The sequence below is a fragment of the Mobula hypostoma genome, chromosome 11 (genome assembly GCF_963921235.1).
Source record: "Mobula hypostoma chromosome 11, sMobHyp1.1, whole genome shotgun sequence".
NCBI classification, from domain to species: domain Eukaryota; kingdom Metazoa; phylum Chordata; class Chondrichthyes; order Myliobatiformes; family Myliobatidae; genus Mobula; species Mobula hypostoma.
In genome coordinates, this window is record NC_086107.1 from 73700608 (window position 1) to 73722190 (window position 21583).

Genomic DNA, 21583 nt, shown 5'->3' on the forward strand with positions numbered 1-21583 from the left:
TTACTTTCATATTCCATTTTTACCAACTTAATTACTTTTTTAGTTGCCTTCTGTTAGTTTTTAAAACCCAATACTCTAATTTCCCACTAATTTTTGCTCTATTATATGCCCTCTCTTTGGCTTATATTGGCTTTGTCTTCTCTTGTTAGCCATGGTCATCTTTCCTTTAGGATACCTCTTCTCTTTGGAATATATCCAAATTGCCTTCCAAATTGCTTCCAGAAGTTCCAGCCATTACTGATCTGCCATCATCCATGTCAGACTTCATTTCCAATCAGTTCTGGCCAACTCCTGTCTCATGCTTCTGTAATTTCCTTTTCTCCACTATAATACAGATACATCTGACTTTAGGTTCTTCTCAAATTTTAGGGTGAATCCGACCATATTATGATCTCTTGCCCCTCAGGATGCTTTTATTTTATACTTTCTCATTAATTCTGGTTCATTTGCACAACACCCGATCTAGAACAGCTGATCCTCCAGTGGGCTCAACCACCAGCTGCTCGAAAAAGTTGTCTTGTAGGCACTCTAGAAATTCCCCCTTCTGTAACCCAGGGCCAACCCGCTTTTCCCAATCTACTTGCATATTGTAATATTACCTTTTTGGGATTCATTTTCTGTCTTTCATTGTAATTTGTAGACCACATACTTACTACCGTGTACAACTCCCATCGGGGTCTTTTTACCCATGCAGTTCCTGAGTTTTATTCACAAAGGTTCAACACCTTTTGACCCAATGTCACCTCTTTCTCATGATTTGATTTCATTTTTTACCAACATAGCAACCTCTGCCTTCCTCCCTGTCCTTTCAATACGATGTGTATCCTTGAACATTAATCTCCCAGCTATAATCTTTCAGCCAAGATTCAGTGCAGCCTACAACATCATACCTGGCAATCTGCAATTGTGCTGCAAATTCATCTGCCTTATTTCATGTACCGCACACATTCAGATACAGCACCTTCAGTCCTGTATTCACCCTTTTCAATATTGTCTTACCTTTTACATTGCAACTCATCCTGTTGACTACAACTTTGCCCTGTCAGCAGCCTCTCCTCACTACATATTGCCTCTGTTTGTAAACCTTATCTTCAGCCCTATTCTCTGCCTTTCCTACCATACTGCTTGCATTGAAATACAGACAACTCAGGATACTAGCTGCAACAAGCTCAACCTTTCAATTCCTAACTTTCTCTGGAGTCTTACCAACATCTGCCTCCACAACCTCTCCACTAACTGTTCTGGCATTCTGGTTCCCATCCTCTGCAACTCTAATTTACACATCACCATGCTGCATTAACAAATCTTCCCACAAGGATATTAACCCCCCTCCTGTTCAGGTACAAACTGTCCTTTCTTTACAGTTCCAAACCATCCCTTTACAGACCCCTGGAAGAGAGCACAATGATCCAAAAATATCATGCCCTTTCTCCTACACCAACTTTTTAGCCACATATTAAACTGTATACTCTTCCTAGTTCTGGCCTCACTAGCACATGACATGAGTAGCAATCTTGAGATCATATCCCTGGAGGTCCTGCCCTTAACTTAGCACCTAACTCCCTAAGCTCCCTATGCAAAGCTTGTCAATTATCCTACCCATGTCATTGTACCTACATGGACTATGACTTTTGGCTGTTCACTCTCCCACTTAAAAATGCTGAGGACTCGATCCAAGATATCCTGGATCCTGGCACCTGGGAGACAATGTACCATCTGGGAATCTCATTCTCGCCCACAGAACTTCCTGTCCATTACCCAAACTAATGAATCCACTGCCACCACAATGTGCCTCTTGTACCCCCTTCCTTTCTTAGACACAGAGGCAGACTCTGTGCCAGAGACCTGACCACTGTGACTTTCCTCCGTTGTGTTCTACCACCCCCCGCCCTGACAGTATCCAAAGTGATATACTGTTGTTGAGGGGGATGGTCACAGGGGTACTCTGAACTGGTTCCTTAACCCCTTTCCCCTTTCTGACTGTCACCCAGTCTCCTGTGTCCTGCACCTTGGGTGTAATTACTTCTCTATGTCCTATCTATCACCCGCTCAGCCTCCAGGATGATCTGGAGTTCATCCAGTTCCAGTTCCAACTCCTTAACGTGGTTTGTTAGAAGCTGCAGCTGGATGCACTTCTCGCAATTTGTAGTCATCAGGGACACTGGAGGTCTCCCTGCCTTCCCACATCCCACAAGGTGAGCATTGCACTATCCTGTCTGTCATCTCTACTGTTCCCGCTGAGCAGATATAAAGAAGAAAAGGAAAAAAAAACATGACCTTTTCTTTCCTTTGCTTTCTCTGAGTGAAGCCTCTCTTTGATGAAGTCTTGAAGAGCTAAAGCCTCAAGATCACCACTCTGACTATGTCCACTCTGACAGCTACTGTGCTTGTCCCTGACTTCCTTTAATTTGCTCTTACTAATCAATCCCAAACATTGATTGATAGCTGGTCAAAGCTCTTTTGGGGAGCTGCAACCTATTGCTGCCTTTTTATCCTTCAGGAGTGGACCTGATTGAAGTTCCCGCCTCACCAAGCTTCCAATGTCTAGATTGGCTGCTGGTCGTAGCTCTTTTTTAAAACTCCATTTATTATGCAGCACTATCCATGATGTCAGCAACTCATAAACTAATAAAAACAGGAATTCTGTGATTTCATATTCAAACCAGACATCAATTGTTCTAAAATATATGTTCTAACTCCCTAGTGTATTCCACATTTGAACTTACTTGTGCATGTCTGTTACTTTATATTTAAACCATACAAACCCTTGTTCACATTCCAGCCTGATATCTGCTTATCTATATATAAACAATTTGAAGTCCTTGATTAGGTTTGGCTCTATAATTTGCTTCTATATATAAATCATCCTGTGCAAGGTAACCGGGACTGTTATTCTTTATTAGAGTGATCAGTGGCTGATGGCAATCTCTGTTTCAGGTTGTGAATGTGACCCGGTCATACATACACAGACATCAGGCTTTTGTGGTGCCACTTCTGTTGAAATATGCTGCGGAATGGGCATCCCTTGGGCACCCTGTGTTTAGGCCCCTGTGGTGGGTCAGCCCAAATGACCCAAATACATTTAAAATCAATGACGAGTTTCTGATTGGTGACGAGGTAAGAACAGGTTGTTCATCAATTTACTTGTGTGGCAGTTACAAGCTAGCATATGGTGGGGGGTGGGGGTCAGTGTGTGCTGTTGATAACCAGGCTTGTCTCTGTCTGTTAGTCTGTTTGACAGCTTTCTCAAGAGAAGATAATTGCCTTGATAATGCAATATCAACAGCCACAAAGAGTCCTGCAGTATTGAAGTTCACCACTGAATACTCATGTACTTGAATTCCATTTTACAGCTTTCTAATGCCTTGGCACTTCAAGTGCTGGATACTTGCTAAGTACCATTCCCTCAGGCAACGTGTTCTTGACTCCAACCACCCTCTGAATGAAATAATTTTTCCTCAGATCCTTACTAAACCCCTTCTCCCTTACCTTTAACCTATGTTCTGTAATTTCCAGTTGCTGTTTTTTATAGTTGGGCTGATTTTATTTGCTGTTGAGTGCAAATACAGACAAAGTAAGAGGGTGTAGCATGAATTAATTCACAATAAAGCAACAAGATAGAAAATGACTAGCCATAAACAGAATGATGAAACTTATGATGTACAGTAAAGGATTACAGCTAAAATCCCCATCAAAACTGGGTTTAAGGAACGAAGACAAAGTGGTTTAGTGAAGGAATGGTGGGACTAAGGGAATGAAGAACTCACAAGAGGAAATCTGGAGCACAGAGACCTTGGTGAATTGGAAGGGATTTCAGAAGGGAAGGCAAAGGGAAGAGGAGATCAAGGAGATATCCTAGATTAATGTGTGATTGAAGAATTGGAGCAGGAGGCGAGGATTTAGATTTCTGGATAATTGGGACCTCTTCTGGGGCAGGTGTGACCTGTACAAAAGGGACGAGTTGCACATGCATCCAAGGGGGACCAATATCCTTGTGCGCAGGTTTACTAGAGCTGTTGTGAGTGGTTTAATCTAATCTGGCAGGGGGATGGGAACCAGTATGATAGAGCTGAGGATGAGCCAGCAGGTTTACAAGCAGATGACGGGTGGAACATGAATTTAAAGAAGAACAAGCCAACGATTGGGTACAAATACAGACAAAACAAAGAGTTAAGTTGTACCACAGAGGCAAAATTCAAAAGGGCAAAGAATGCAGGACTGAAGGTGCTGTAATTAAATGTGTGTAGTAATCAGAATAAGGTAAACAAAGTCATGGCACAATTAGAGATTGGCTGTATGACGTTGTGGGCATCACTGAGTCGTGGCTGAAAGAAGGCCATAGCTGGGAGCTTAATATCAAAGAATATACTTTGTATCAACAGGGCAGGCAAGAAGGCATAGGCAGTGGTGAGGCTTTGTTGGTAAGAGATGCAGTTACATCTTTAGAAAGAGGTGACATAGGCTTAGAGAATGTTGAATCCTTGAGGGTGGAGTTAAGAAACTGCAAGGGTAAGAGAAAACATTATGGAAATCATATATAGGCCTCCATATAGTAATTTCAGATTATGCAGATGACACTGTGTTAATTACAAGTAAGGAGGAAGAACTACAAAACTTAATTGATATTTTTGTTGAAGAAAGTGCAAAAATGGGTTTATCTATCATTTGCAAAAAGACAGACTGTATGGTGATATCCAAAAAGAAGGAGAATCCTATCTGCAGGCTGAGAATAAACAGGGAAGACATAAAACAAGTACAGAACTTTTGCTACTTAGAAAGCTGGATGACATCAGATGGCAGGTGCGACTTGGACATCAAAAGAAGAATAGGGATGGCAAAAGACACCTTTACGAGAATGAAGCATATACTGACCAATACTAAACTAGGCATAACAACCCACCTCAGAGTACTGAAATGTTACATTTACCTAGTTATGTTATATGACTCAGGATGTTGGACAATTTCTAGTAACATGAGGAAATGAATTGAAGCAGCAGAGATATGGTTTTTGAGGAGGATGCAAAAAATATCATGGACGAAACAAATATCTAACGAGGATGTCATGAACAGAGCAAACACAAAAAGAGAAATAATGTATGATATCATGAAAAGGCAACGTAACTTCATTGGACATGTGATTAGGAAAGAGGAGTTAGAATGCACAGTAATTATGGGAAAGATTGAAGGGAAGAAAGCAAGAGGAAGACAAAGACAAATGATGATGCAGACAGCAGCCAGAGAACTAGAAATGAATACCAATGAATTGATCCACTTGACCCGAAACAGGAGTGTGTGGGTCATGGCAGTCAAAGCCCAAACTGGGCATGGCACCTGATGATGATGATGATGATAGTAGCCAAAATGTGGGGTTGAGATTGCAAAGGGAGCTGGAAAATAAAGGTAATATCACAATTGTAATGGGGGACTTCAATATGCAGGGGGATTGGGAAAATCAGGTTGGTGTCAGATCACAAGAGAGGGAATTTGTTGAATGCCTATGAGATGGCTTTTAAGAGCAGCTTGTGCTTGAGCCTACTCGGGGAAAGGCTATCTTAGATTAGGTGTTGTGTAATAACCCAGATCTTATTAGGGAGTTTAATGTTTTATAGGCATCCGTTAGACTTGTGAACCATAGATTTGCGCCTTGGAAGGTTTCCAGGGTGCAGTCCTGGGCAAGGTTGTATGGAAGACCAGCAGTTGCCCATGCTGCAATTCTCCCCTCTCCACGCCACCGATGTTGTCCGAGGAAAGGGCAGTGGGGCCGATACAGCTTGGCACTGGTGTCATCGCAGAGCAATGTCTGGTTAAGTGCCTTGCTCAAGGACACAACACGCTTCCTCAGCTGAGGGTCGAACTAGCGACCTTCAGATCACTAGACCAACGCCTTAACCACTTGACCACCCGCCAACACAGTTTAATGTAAAGGAATCCTAAGGAGGCAGTGATCGTAATATGATTGACTTCATATGCAATTTGAAAGGGAGAAGCATAAGTCACATATATCAGCATTGCAATGGAATAAAGGGAATTACAGAGGCATGAGAGAGGAGCTTGTCCAGGTGGATTGGAGGGAGATACTGGTGGGGATGACGGCAGAGTAGAGATGGCTGAAGTTTCTGGGAATAGTTCAAAAGGCGCAGGATAGATATTGTCCCACAGTAGAAGTTGTTCTCAAATGGCAGGGCTAGGCAACCGTGGCTGACAAGGGAAGTTGAGAACTGTATAAAAGCCAAGGAAAGGGCAGATAAGGTAGTAAAAGTGAGAGGGAAGTTGGATGATTGGGAAGGTTTTAAAATCCAACAAAAGGCAACTTAAAAAAACTATAAGAAGGGAAAAGGTGAAATAAGAGGACAATCTAGGCAATAATATAAAGCAGGATACTAAAAGTTTTTTCAGTTATATAAAGAGTAAAAGGGAGGTAAGAGTTGATGTTGGACCACTGGAAAATGATGCTGTTGAGGTAGTAATGGGGAACATAGAAATGACAGATGAACTTAATGGGTACTTTGCATCAGTCTTCACCGTGGAAGATGCTAGCAGTGTGCCAGAGGTCCATGAGTGTCAGGGAGCAAGAGTGAGTGCTATTGCTATAACAAAGGAAAAAATAAGACCGTAAGATACAGGAGCAGAAGTAGGCCATTCGGCCCATCGAGTCTGCTCCACCATTCAATCATGGGCTGATTCAATTGTTCCAGTCATCCCCACTTCCCTGCCTTCACCCCATACCCTTTGATGCCCTGGCTAATCAAGAACCTATCTATCTCTGCCTTAAATACACCCAATGACTTGGCTTCCACAGCTGCTCGAGGCAACAAATTCCACGGATTTACCACCCTCTGACTAAAGTAATTTCTCTGCATCTCAGTTCTAAACAGACGTCCTTCAATCCTGAAGTCGTGTCCTCTTGTCCTAGAATCCTCTACCATGGGAAGTAACTTTGCCATATCTAATCTGTTCAGGTCTTTTACCATTCGGAATGTTTCTATGAGATCCCCCCTCATTCTCCTGAACTCCAGGGAATATAGCCCAAGAGCTGCCAGACATTCCTCATACGGTAACCCTTTCATTCCTGGAATCATTCTTGTGAATCTTCTCTGAACCCTCTCCAAAGTCAGTATATCCCTTTCTAAAATAAGGAGCCCAAAACTGCACACAATACTCCAAGTGTGGTCTCACGAGTGCCTTATAGAGCCTCAACATCACATTCCTGCTCTTATATTCTATACCTCAAGAAATGAATGCCAACATTGCATTTGCCTTCTTCACAATCAACTCAACCTGGAGGTTAACCTTTCGGGTATCTTGCACAAGGACTCCCAAGTCCCTTTGCATCTCTGCATTTTGAATTCTCTCCCCATCTAAATAATAGTCTGCCCGTTTATTTCTTCCACCAAAGTGCATGACCAAAAATTGAGTCAAAAATTGCTGCTGAAATAAAGCCGAGGAGACAGACGTCAGGCAGAGCCGTGGTAGTAGGGGACTCCACAGTGAGAAGTACAGAAAGGGGTTTCTGTGGCAACAGGCGGGATTTAAGGATGGTGTGTTGCCTCCCTGGTGCCAGGATCCAGGACATCACGGACCGATTGCAGGGCATCCTCAGGGGAGAAGGTGATCAGCCGGAGGTGGTGGTGCATGTTGGCACAAATGATGTCAGGAAGAAGATGAGAGACATTTTGCAGTGTGACTTCAGAGAACTCGGAAGAAGGCTGAAAAGCAGGACCTCCAGGGTGGTTATCTCCGGTTTGCTTCCAGTTCCTCATGCTGGAGAGGGCAGGAACAGGGAGATAGGGGATCTGAATGTGTGGCTGAGGAGTTGGTGCGGGAGGCAGGGATTTAGATTCTTGGACCACTGGGATCTGTTTTGGGGTAAGGATGAATTGTACAGAAGGGGCGGGTTGCACCTTAACAGACGGGGGACCAGCGTTCTGGCAGGCAGGTTTCCCACTGCTACATGGGTGTGTTTAAACTAAGTAGTGGAGGTGAGGTGGGGGATGAACTGGAAATATAAGGATGGAGTTAAAGGGAAAGAGAAAATAAGAAAAGTTAAGAAGGACAACAGAATTAAAGGGGCAGAAAGGTCAGGAAGGGATCGGAGAGTATGGCCAAGTGCAATAGGAATCTATGTGAAAGGTGAGGGGAGTAAAAGTATTACTTTAAAAGGATTAAAAGTATTATATATGAATGCACGGAGTATAAGAAATGAAGTGGATGAGCTTGAGGCTCAGTTGGAAATTGGCAAGTGTGATGTTGTGGGAATAACAGAGACATGGCTGCAAGAGGACCAGGGCTGGGAAATGAATATTCAGGGATATACATCCTATCAAAAGGACAGACAGGTTGGCAGAGGGGGTGGGGTGGCTCTGTTGGTGAGGAATGAAATTCAGTCACTTGCGAGGGGTGACATAGAATCAGGAGATGTAGAGTCAGTATGGATAGAACTGAGAGTCTGTAAGGGCAAAAAGACCCTGATGGGAGTTATCTACAGGCCCCAAACAGTAGCCTGGATATAGGGTGCAAGTTAAATCAAGAGTTAAAATTGGCATGTCGTAAAGGTAATTCTACGGTTGTTATGGGGGATTTTAACATGCGGGTAGACTGGGAAAATCAGGTTGGTACTGGAACCCCAAGAAAGGGAGTTTGTGGAATGCCTCAGAGATGGATTCTTAGAGCAGCTTGTATTACAGCCTACCAGGGAGAAGGCAATTCTGGATTCAGCGTTGTGTAATGAGTCAGATTTGATAAGGGAACTCGAGGTAAAGGGGCCATTAGGAGGTAGTGACCATAATATGATAAGTTTTAATCTACAATTTGAGAGGGAGAAGGGAAGATCGGAAGTGTCAGTATTGCAGTTGAACAAAGGGGTCTATGGACACATGAGGGAGGAGCTGGCAAAAGTTGACTGGAAAGATACTCTAGCAGGGATGACAATGGAACAACAATGGCAGGTATTTCTGGGAATAATACAGAAGGTGCAGGATCAGTTCATTCCAAAGAGGAAGAAAGATTCTAAGGGGAGTAAGGGGCGACCGTGGATGACAAGGGAAGTCGAGGACAGTATAAAAATAAAAGAGAGGCAGTATAACATAGCAAGGATGAGTGGGAAGCCAGAGGATTGGGAGACTTTTGAGGAGCAACAGAAGATAACTAAAAAGGCAATATAGGGGGAAAAGATGAGATACGAAGGTAAGCTAGCCAACAATATAAAGGACGACAGTAAAAGCTTCTTTAGGTATGTGAAGAGGAAATAATTAGTTAAGACCAAAGTTGGGCCCTTGAAGACAGAAACGGGTGAAATTATTATGGGGAGCAAGGAAATGGCAGACGAGCTGAACAGGTACTTTGGATCTGTCTTCACTAGGGAAGACACAAACACTCTCCCAGATGTAATAATGGCCAGAGGACCTAGGGTAACAGAGGAACTGAAGGAAATTCGCATCAGGCAGAAAATGGTGTTGGGTAAACTGATGGGACCGAAGGTTGTTAAATCCCCAGCGCCTGATGGTCTACATCTCAGGGTACTTAAGGAGCTGGCTCTAGAAATCGTGGATGCATTGATAATCATTTTCCAATGTTCTATAGACTCAGGATCAGTTCCTACGGATTGGAGGGTAGCTAATGTTATCCCACTTTTTAAGAAAGGAGGGAGAGAGAAAACAGGCAATTATAGACCGGTTGGCCTGACATCAGTGGTGGGGAAGATGCTGGAATCAATTATAAAAGATGAAATAGCAGCATATTTGGATAGCAGTGGCAGGATAGGTCCGAGTCAGCATGGATTTACGAAGGGGAAATCATGCTTGACTAATCTTCTGGAATTTTTTGAGAATGTAACTATGAAAATGGACATGGGAAAGCCAGTGGATGTAGTGTACCTGGACTTCAGAAAGCTGTTGATAAGGTCCCACATAGGAGAATAGTGGGCAAAATTAGAGCACATGGTATTGGGGGTAGGGTACTGACATGGATAGAAAATTGGTTGCAGACAGGAAACAAAGAGTAGGGATTAATGGGTCCTTTTCAGAATTGTAGTCAGTGACTAGTGGGGTACCGCAAGGCTCGGTGCTGGGACCGCAGCTATTTACAATATACATTAATGATTTAGATGAAGGGATTAAAAGTAACATTAGCAAATTTGCAGATGACACAAAGCTGGGTGGCAGTGTGAAATGTGAGGAGGATGTTATGAGACTGCAGGGTGACTTGGACAGATTGGGTGAGTGGGCAGATGCATGGAAGATGCAGTTTAATGTGGATAAATGTGAGGTTATCCACATTGGTGGGAAGAACAGGAAGGCAGATTACTATCTGAATGGTGTCAAGTTAGGAAAAGGGGAAGTACAATGAGTTCTAGGTGTCCTTGTTCATCAGTCACTGAAAGTAAGCATGCAGGTAACAGCAGACAGTGAAGAAAGCTAATGACATGCTGGCCTTCATAACAAGGGGAATTGAGTATAGGAGCAAAGAGGTCCTTCTGCAGCTGTACAGGGCCCTGGTGAGACCACACCTGGAATAGTATGTACAGTTTTGGTCTCCAAATTTGAGGAAGGACATTCTAGCTATTGAGGGAGTGCAGCGTAGGTTCACGAGGTTAATTCCCGGGAGGGTGGGACTGTCATATGTTGAAAGATTGGAGCGACTGGGGTTGTACACACTGGAATTTAGAAGGATGAGAGGGGATCTGATTGAAACATATAAGATTATTAAGGGATTGGACACGCTAGAGGCAGGAAACATGTTCCCGATGTTGGGGAAGTCCAGAACCAGAGGCCACAGTTTAAGAATAAGGGGTAGACAATTTAGAATGGAGTTGAGGAAAAACTTTTTCACACAGAGGGTTGTGGTTCTGTGGAATGCTCTGCCTCAGAAGGGAGTGGAGGCCAATTCTCCAGATTCTTTCAAAAAAGAGTTAGATAGAGCTCTTAAAGATAGCGGAGTGAAGGGATCTGGGGAGAAGGCAGGAAAAGGGTACTGATTGTGGATGATCAGCCATGATCACTGTGAATGGTGGTGCTGGCTCGAAGGGCTGAATAGCCTACTCCTGCACCTATTGTCTATTGACCATACACTTTCCAACATTGTATTTCATTTGCCACTTCTTTGCCCATTCCCCTAAACTATCTAAGTCTCTCTGCAGGCTTTTTGTTTCCTCAGCACTACCCGCTAGGCAAACTTAAAGGCCTTAAGTCACCTGGACTGGATGGACTACATCCCAGAGTCCTGAGAAAGGTTGCTGAGGAGATAATACATGCACTAGTCATGATCTTTCAAGAATCAGTTAATTCTGGCATGGTCCTGGAGGACTGGAAAATTACAAATGTCATCCACTCTTTAAGAAGGAAGGAAGGCAAACGAAAAGAAATTATAGGCATTTAGCGTAATCTCAGTGGTTGGGAAAGTGTTGGAGTCTATTATTAAGAATGAGGTATTGGGGTACTTGGAGACTAATGATAAAATAAGTCAAAGTCAGCATGGTTTCTGCAGGGAAATCTTGCCTGACAAATCTGTTAGAGTTCTTTGAGTAAGTAACAAGCGGGGTGGACAAAAGAGAGGGAGTGAATGTCATTTATTGGATTTTCAGATGGCATTTGATAAGGTGCCATACGTGAGGCTGCTGAACAAGCTAAAATTCTATGGCGTACAGGAAAAATACTGGCATGGATAGAGGAATGGCTGACAGGCAGGAGGCAGTGAGTGGGAATAAAGGGAGTCTTTTCTGGTTGGCTGCCAGTGACTAGAGGTGTTCGTCAGGGGTCAGTATTGGGACTGCCATTTTGCACATTTTTTGTTTAATGATTTGGATAATGGAACTGATGGCTTTATGGCTTGGGGATGATATGAGGATAGGTGGAGGGTAGGTAGTGCTGAGGAAGCAATGTGATTGCAGAAGGACTTGGGCAATATAGTGTCAAGAAATGTATGATAATGCATTTTGGTAAAAGGAACAATAGTGTGGACTGTTATCTAAATGGGGAGAAAATTCAAGCATCAGAGGTGCAGAGGGACTTGGGTGTCCTCATGCAAGACTCCCAGAAGGTTAATTTACAGGTTGAGTCTGTGGTAAAGAGGCAAATACAGTGTTGCCATTTATTTCAAGGGAAGTAGAATATAAAAGCAAGGAGATAATGCCTAACCCTTTAAAAGACACTAGGCAGGCCACACTTGGAGTATTGTCAACAGTTTTGGGTCTGTATCTCAGAAAGGATGGAAAGAGTCCAGATGGGGTTTGCGAGGATGGTTCCAGGAATGAAGGGGTTAACATATGAAGAGCGTTTGGCATCTTTGGGCCTGTACGCACTGGAATTTAGAAGAATGCCAGGGGACCTCCTTGAAACCTACTGAATGTTGAAAAGACTAGACAGGATAGATGTGGACAGATGTTTCCTCTGGTGGAGGTATCCAGAACTAGAGGGCACAGTCTCAAAATTGAGGGGTGAGCCTTTAGAACAGAAGTAAGGAGGAATTTTTTTAGCCTAAGAGTGGTGAATCTGTGGGAAGCTCTGCCATAGACTGCAGTGGAGGCCAAGTCCGTAGGATATTTAAAGCGGAAGTTGATTGTTTCCTGATTGGTCAGGGCATCAAAGGATATGGTGAGTGGGATCCAGGATCAGCCACGATGGAATGGTGGAGCAGACTCTATGGGGTGAATGGCCTAATTCTGCTCCTATGTCTTGTCGTCTAAATCTGAAAACTAGACTCAACGCTTGGAGTTGGAGGGCATTGCTTGGTCGGACAGTGAGCACAGGGTGCTGCTTACGTGGAAATTGAGGCATTGCCGGTAGAGTTCTGGGTGATCTGATGGGGTGATGGAAGAGAGGTGAGCCCAGACAGCGAAGAATGAAACAGCACCGAGGGAACAGAAACATGGTAAAAGTCTCAGCATTTGATGAGTCAGATATGGATAACTGAACTAGCCAGTTTTCTTGGTGTAAAGGGTGTAGGGTCAGAAGCCGAAAGACTGTAATCAGCCTGATTCAGCCTGTGACTGTTATCAAAGAGAAGATGGACTCAGTAGTTAGGGAACAGATTTGTGGCCAAGATTAAAGACGATAATTTTGTTTATGGCGGCTGCCATGGTAGCATAGTGGTTAGTGTGCACTATCACAGCTTAGCATTGGAGTTTGGAGATCAATTCCAGTGTCCACTGTAAGAAGCTTGAACATCTTTCCCATGAGCAAGTGGATTTCTTCTGGGTGCTCTGGTTCCCTCCCACCGTTCAAAGGTGTACTGGTTAGCAGGTCAATTATTCTGTGATTAGGCTAGGGTTTATTAATGCAAACAACAGGAATTCTGCAGATGCTGGAAATTCAAGCAACACACATAAAAGTTGCTGGTGAACGCAGCAGGCCAGGCAGCATCTCTAGGAAGAGGTGCAGTCGACATTTCAGGCTGAGACCCTTCGTCAGGACTAACTGAAGGAAGAGTGAGTAAGGGATTTGAAAGTTGGAGGGGGAGATCCAAAATGATAGGAGAAGACAAGAGGGGGAGGGATGGAGCCAAGAGCTGGACAGGTGATAACTGGACAGGTTTTATCCCCCCTTGTTCAATCCCTTCCTACCTATGTTCGTGACACTTCTCACGCTCTTAAACTTTTTGATGATTTTAAGTTCCCCGGCCCCCACCGCTTTATTTTCACCATGGATGTCCAGTCCCTATATACTTTCATCCCCCATCAGGAAGGTCTCAAAGCTCTACGCTTCTTTTTGGATTCCAGACCTAATCAATTCCCCTCTACCACCACTCTGCTCCGTCTAGCGGAATTAGTCCTTACTCTTAATAATTTCTCCTTTTGCTCCTCCCATTTCCTCCAAACTAAAGGCGTAGCTATGGGCACCCGTATGGGTCCTAGCTACGCCTGCCTTTTTGTTGGGTTTGTGGAACAATCTATGTTCCATGCCTATTCTGGTACCTGTCCCCCACTTTTCCTTCACTATATCGACGACTGCATTGGTGCTGCTTCCTGCACGCATGCAGAGCTCATTGACTTTATTAACTTTGCCTCCAAATTTCACCCTGCCCTCAAGTTTACCTGGTCCATTTCCGACACCTCCCTCCCCTTTCTAGATCTTTCTGTCTCTGTCTCTGGAGACAGCTTATCCACTGATGTCTACTATAAGCCTACTGACTCTCAGAGCTATCTGAACTATTCCTCTTCTCACCCTGTCTCTTGCAAAAACGCCATCCCCTTCTCGCAATTCCTCCGTCTCCGTCGCATCTGCTCTCAGGATGAGGCTTTTCATTCTAGGGTGAGGGAGATGTCTTCCTTTTTTAAAGAAAGGGGCTTCCCTTCCTCCACTATCAACTCTGCTCTTAAACGCATCTCCCCCATTTCACGTACATCTGCTCTCACTCCATCCTCCCGCCACCCCACTAGGAATAGGGTTCCCCTGGTTCTCACCTTCCACCCCACTAGCCTCCGGGTCCAACATATTATTCTCCGTAACTTCCACCACCTCCAACAGGATCCCACCACTAAGCACATTTTTCCCTCTCCCCTCTCTCTGCATTCCGCAGGGATCGCTTCCTACGCGACTCCCTTGTCCATTCGTACCCCCCATCCCTCCCCACTGATCTCCCTCCTGGCACTTATCCGTGTAAGCAGAACAAGTGCTACACATGCCCTTACACTTCCTCCCTTACCACCATTCAGGGCCCCAAACAGTCCTTCCAGGTGAGGCAACGCTTCACCTGTGAGTCGGCTGGGGTGATATACTGCGTCCGGTGCTCCCGATGTGGCCTTTTATATATTGGCGAGACCCGACGCAGACTGGGAGACCGCTTTGCTGAACACCTACGCTCTGTCCGCCAGAGAAAGCAGGATCTCCCAGTGGCCACACATTTTAATTCCACATCCCATTCCCATTCTGACATGTCTATCCATGGCCTCCTCTACTGTAAAGATGAAGCCACACTCAGGTTGGAGGAACAACACCTTATATTCCGTCTGGGTAGCCTCCAACCTGATGGCATGAACATTGACTTCTCTAACTGCCGCTAATGCCCCACCTCCTCCTCGTACCCCATCTGTTATTTATTTTTATACACACATTCTTTCTCTCACTCTCCTTTTTCTCCCTCAGTCCCTCTGAATATACCCCTTGCCCATCCTCTGGGTCCCCCCCCACTTGTCTTTCTTCCCAGACCTCCTGTCCCATAATCCTCTCGTATCCCTTTTGCCAATCAATTGTCCAGCTCTTGGCTCCATCCCTCCCCCTCCTGTCTTCTCCTATCATTTTGGATTTCCCCCTCCCCCTCCAGCTTTCAAATCCCTTACTCACTCTTCCTTCAGTTAGTCCTGACGAAGGGTCTCGGCCTGAAACGTCGACTGCGCCTCTTCCTATAGATGCTGCTTGGCCTGCTGCGTTCACCAGCAACTTTGATGTGTGTTGCTAGGGTTTATTAGGTGGGTTCCTGGGCTGGAAGAGCATATTCCATGCTGTATCTGTAAATAAATAATTAAATAAATGGGAGAAAATCGTGGCTTATCCATGATTGGGTGTCAGTGGGAGTCTGAGCACCAAGATTATGGCGGGGACGAGAGAGAGGGTAAAGAGCGTAAGGTGGTGGCTTTCAGTACAGACTGGAACATGACCTGACATGTTATTAACTCAGTGCTCCCTATGGATGATTAGCTGCAAACTAAACTGAGGCATAAAGATATTTTCAGCATGATGATGGGGAACTTGATGATGAGTTTGTTAAGTGTGTCCAGGATGGATTCCTGTCACAGAATGTGGACAGGCCGACCAGGGGGAATGCCATACTACATCTAGTATTAGATAATGAACCGGGTCAGGTCACAGATCTCTCAGTGGGTGAGCATCTGGGGGACAGTGACCACCGCTCCCTGGCCTTTAGCATTATCATGGAAAAGGATAGAACCAGAGAGAGGACAGGAAAATTTTTAATTGGGGAAGGGCAAATTATGAGGCTATAAGGCTAGAACTTGCGGGTGTGAATTGGGATGATATTTTTGCAGGGAAATGTACTATGGACATGTGGTCGATGTTTAGAGCTCTCTTGCAGGATGTTAAATTTGTCCCGGTGAGGAAGATAAAGAATGGTAGGGTGAAGGAACCATGGGTGACAAGTGAGGTGGAAAATCTAGTCAGGTGGAAGAAGGCAGCATACATGAGGTTTAGGAAGCAAGGATCAGATGGGTCTATTGAGGAATATAGGGAAGCAAGAAAGGAGCTTAAGAAGGGGCTGAGAAGAGCAAGAAGAGGGCATGAGAAGGCCTTGGTGAGTAGGGTAAAGGAAAACCCCAAGGCATTCTTCAACTATGTGAAGAAAAAAAAGGATGACAGGATTGAAGGTAGGACCGATTAGAGATAAAGATGGGAAGATGTGCCTGGAGCCTGTGGAAGTGAGTGAGGTCCTCAATGAATACTTCTCTTCGGTACTCACCAATGAGAGGGAACTTGATGATGGTGAGGACAATATGAGTGAGGTTGATGTTCTGGGGCATGTTGATATTAAGGGAGAGGAGGTGTTGGAGTTGTTAAGGACAGATAAGTCCCTGGGGCCTGACGGAATATTCCCCAGGCTGCTCCACGAGGTGAGGGAAGAGATTGCTGAGCTATGGCTAGGATCTTTATGTCCTTGTTGTCCACGGGAATGGTACCAGATGATTGGAGGGGGGCGAATGTTGTCCTCTTGTGCAAAATAGGTAGGATGGATAGCCCGTGTAATTATAGACCAGTGAGCCTTACGTCTGTGGTGGGAAAGCTGTTGGAAAAGATTCTTAGAGATAGGATCTATGGGCATTTAGAGAATCATGGTCTGATCAGGGACAGTCAGCATGGCTTTGTGAAGGGCAGATCGTGTCTAACAAGCCTGATAGAGTTCTTTGAGGAGGTGACCAGGCATATAGATGAGGGTAGTGCAGTGGATGTGATCTATATGGATTTTAGTAGGGCATTTGATAAGGTTCCACATGGTAGGCTTATTTAGAAAGTCAGAAGGTATGGGATCCAGGCCAACTTGGCCAGGTGGATTCAGAATTGGCTTTCCTGCAGAAGGCAGAGGGTCATGGTGGAGGGAGTACATTCAGATTGGAGGATTGTGACTAGTGGTGTCCCACAAGGATCTGTTCTGGGACCTCTACTTTTCACGATTTTTATTAACGACCTGGATGTTGGGGTAGAAGGGTGGGTTGGCAAGTTTGCAGATGACACAAAAGTTGGTGGTGTTGTAGTTAGTGTAGATGATTGTCAAAGATTGCAGAGAGACATTGATAGGATGCAGAAGTGGGCTGAGAAGTGGCAGATGGAGTTCAACCTGGAAAAGTGTGAGGTGGTACACTTTGGAAGGACAAACTCCAAGGCAGAGTACAAAGTAAATGGCAGGATACTTGGTAGTGTGGAGGAGCAGAGGGATTTGGGGGTACATGTCCACAGATCCCTGAAAGTTGCCTCACAGGTAGATAGGGTAGTTAAGAAAGCTTATGGAATGTGAGCTTTCATAAGTCGAGGGATAAAGTTTAAGAGTCGCGATGTGTGGTTAGGCCATACTTGGAGTACTGTGTCCAGTTCTAGTCGCCTCACTATAGGAAGGATGTGGAAGCATTGGAAAGGGTCCAGAGGAAATTTAGCAGGATGCTGCCTGGTTTAGAGAGTATGCATTATGATCAGAGATTAAGGGAGCTAAGGCTTTACTCCTTGGAGAGAAGGAGGATGAGAGGAGACATGATAGAGGTGTACAAGATAATAAGAGAAATAGAGTGGATAGCCAGTGCCTCTTCCCCAGGGCACCACTGCTCAACACAAGAGGATATGGATTTAAGGTAAGGGGTGGGAAGTTCAAGGGGGATATTAGAGGAAGGTTTTTTACTCAGAGAGTGGTTGGTGCGTGGAATGCACTGCCTGAGTCAGTGGTGGAGGCAGATACACTAGTGAAGTTTAAGAGACTACTAGACAGGTATATGGAAGAATTTAAGGTGGGGGCTTATATGGGAGGCAGGGTTTGAGGGTCGGCACAACATTGTGGGCCGAAGGACCTGTACAGTGCTGTACTGTTCTATGTTCTATGACTGACAGTAATAGATAGGAGGCTATTCTGTCAGGTTTTGACCACAGAGCTTGCAGCTATGCTCACCTCTCACTCACAAGTGCCTGCTGTCCAGTAACCCCACACTGATGATACTTCCACATGCAGAGAAGTGAAGGTGACTTCAGAGGTTAAAACTGGGTGCTCGACAGTCTCATCAATCAGAAGTCCCTTACACTACTCAGCATCTACCTCTGATTTCTGGTTTTGGACAAAACCTTGCCTGAAGTTCCAGCATGGCTGCATTTTGTGGGAAAATATCTGGAAGTGTGTGTGGTTCCTGCCGTGTGCTGCCCACTCTGTAACATGTATGCTTCCCACATATAGGTACTGGTGGCACCAGTGACGGAGCCGGGCAGAGTCCATAGAAACATCTACCTACCAGGAAGCAACTACCGCTGGAAAGATGTGAATACAGCACAGGTGTTTGATGGTGGCACCCTGTTGCAGGACTACCCCGTGGCCCTGGTTGACGTGGCAGTTTTCATCAGACAGGAGTCCCGGGATCTACCATCTGCAGAGAGCCAGCAAGTAACATCCCAGGACTGAGGGACCAAAGTTCTTCACCATTCTTGAACAGTCAACAGGACTTTCACTACTGACAATAGCTTGGCTGCCTGCACTGTCTTAAGTGTCAGCAGGTGCCATCAATGGACTGTGATAAAGGAACAGCCCAGTCTGTGATCACCAGCTCCCTAAGGGAATGGTGCAAAACCTGGCTCTTCCATCACCTGTTGTAATTTGTGCAGCAGCTCTGGCCCAAACCTTCCACAATCATGCCTTAATGTTGCCTGTGAGGCTGAACTGTTTACTGGTGATAGCTGAACTGAGTGTTCATCAGGTACAGGACAGGAAGTGGCCCATGTCCAAAACAAGGTTAAGGCCAAGCTCTGGCTCATACCTTGGTTTAGGGCTCAGATCCAGTTTTAAGCTCAGGTTTAGGCCCATGCTTGAACAGACCCAGGCTCTGGTTCAGGACCAGGCCCGATTCCGGGCCAGCACAGTCACAGATCACCATAGTCTTTAACTTTTTTTTCACAGGCATTCAGATAGCAAAACTGTAGCTTACAGTATGTTTAGTTTACAAAGAAAAATGTTATTGAGAAATGAAACACCTCCATTTCAGTCACTCACCCTCATCAGCAGGGAAAGCACAGGACAAGACATACAGTTAGACTCCCTTTGCCACCCCATCCAACATCACAGGGCAGAAACAAGATCACACAATGTACTCCCAGATCAGATAGAAATTCAAACTCTCTACACTGTCTCATAACTACTCCCAAGGGAGGGTCAGCACATGACTCCTCACCGTCCTACCACACACTGCAAGGGCAAGGACAGCATGGGTTAGATACAGAGGAAAGCTCTCTTTTCACTGTAACATCAAATACTCCCAGGTCAAGGGCAGCACAAGATAGACACAGAATAAAGCTGTCTTTACACTGTCCTATGACATACTTGCAAGGCAGAGTCAGCATGGATACACTTTACCCTGCAAAAAGGTCATGTGTTACGTGTGTCTATGTCAACAGTAGAGTCTAGAATTATTTCGTAACACTACTTATCCAGTACCCCAGTATCAAGCTGCTTTTATCCATCTGTGTCTGTGTGTGGCACTGCAGCCAAGGAGCCCTCACCATCACCATACCCACAGTCTGAAAGATTTATACTCCTCTTCTCCCCATCATATCTGGTTATAGGCAGCAGTATAGAGGAATACCACCATCTCCATATTTCACTGAGAGTCATGCAACATGGGATACATTATTGTCAGGTCAGATCCCGTGGACTCCCTTCCCAAGAACACTGTGGAAGCACCTTCAGCAGAAGGGCCACATGGTTCTCCACTACCTCAAGGGTGGTTAATGCTGGCCTTCCAGTGACGCAGAAATGCTGACAAAGGTGAGCTGACGCAGAACATCCTGCAGAGGGGTTTCAGGATCAGGTTTAATATCACTGGCATAGGTCGTGAAATTTGTTTTGCGGCAGTGGTACATTGCAAGAAAAGTCTATAAATTACGATATAAATTAGATAAGTAGTACTGAGACAGAGTTCATAGGTTCTTTCACCATTCCGAAATATGATGGCATGGCAGAGGGAAAGAAACTGTTGTTGAAACATTGTGTGTGTGCCTTTAAGCTCCTGTACCTCCTCCTCAGTAGTAGCAATGAGGACAGGGCATGTCCTGGGTGATGGGGATCGGTACTGATGGGTGTCACCTTCTTGAGGCATTGCCTTTTGAAGGTGGCCTGGATGCTGGGAGGCTGGTGCCCATGATGGAGCTGGCTGAGTTTATAACTGTTTGCAGCTCTTTCCAATCCTATGCAGTGGACCCTCAATACCACATGGTGACAAAACCAGCTGGAATGCTGGCCAGGGTACACCTGTAGAAATTTGCGAGAATCTTTGGTGACATACCAAATCTCCTAAAACTTCTAGTGAAATATAGCTGCTGTGTTGCATCAATATGTTGGACTCAGGCTAGATCTTCAGGGCCAGGTACTTGAAACTGCTCACCCTTTCCACTGCTGATGCCTCAGTGAGGACTGGTGGGTGTTTCCCTGACTTCCCTTTCCTGAAGTCTACATTCAATTCTTTGGTCTTACTAACATTGAGTGCAGAGTTGTTGTTGCAACAGCACTCAACCAGCTGATCTATCTCGCTCCTGTATGCCTTATCATCATCATCAGAAGTTCTGCCAACAATAGTTGTGTCATCGGCAAAGTTAGCTGTGTCTCGCCACATAGTCATAGGTGTAGAGCAGGGGTTACCAACCTTTTTTATGCCACGGAATCTTACCATTAACTGAGGGGTCTGTTGGCCCCAGGGTGGAATTCCTGCTGCACAGAGAGCAGAGCAGTAGGCTAAGCACACTTCCTTGAGGTGTGCCAGCGTTAACTGTCAGAGAGGAGACGTTATTTCCTAACTGCACTGACTGTGGTCTCCCAAGGTTCCACTTGCAGAGACATAGGCTTTGCAGATTGTTTATTAGAACTGAGGGTATGATTGTGTTGAGCCCTGAGCTGTAGTTAATAAACGGCAGTCTGAGGTAGGTGTTTCTGTTGCCCAGGTGTCCCAAGGCGGAGTGGAGAGCCAGTGAGGTTGTATTTGCTGTAGATCTATTGTGGCTGTAGGCAAACCAGAGTGGGTCAGGTCCTTGGGCAAGAGTTGATTCTGGCCATGACCAACTTCTCAAAGCACTTCATCACAGTAGATGTGAGTACAACTGGGTGGTAGTTGTTGAGGCAGCTCACCCTGCTCTTGGGTACTGGTATGATTGCCGCACTTTTGAAGCAAGTGGGAACTTTCAACTACAGCAGTGAGAGATTAAAGTTATCTTTGAACACACCTGCCAGTTGGTTGGCACAGGTTTTTAATGCCCTACCATGTACATCACCAAAGCCTGATGCCTTGCAAGGGTTCATCTTCTTGAAAGAAGCTGGCTGGTGGTGCAGTGGGATCTGAACCAGACTTCGAGGCCAGTGGTCACGGGTTCAAATCTGGCTGGCTCCTTGCATGCTTTCCATATGTGCT

At 45.1% G+C, this 21583-nt stretch overlaps 1 protein-coding gene across 1 annotated transcript in view; it reads left to right on the forward strand.

Moving 5' to 3' along the window:
* si:ch211-236l14.4 (SITS-binding protein) overlaps positions 1 to 20373 on the forward strand; it is a 187794-nt gene extending 167421 nt beyond the window's left edge. The window contains exons 9-10 of the mRNA XM_063062262.1: positions 2938 to 3117; positions 18373 to 20373. Of these exons, the coding sequence (XP_062918332.1) occupies positions 2938 to 3117; positions 18373 to 18594 (402 nt within the window). The 3' untranslated portion in view covers positions 18595 to 20373. The remainder of the gene's footprint in view (positions 1 to 2937; positions 3118 to 18372) is intronic.
* The last annotated feature ends 1210 nt before the right edge of the window (positions 20374 to 21583 follow it).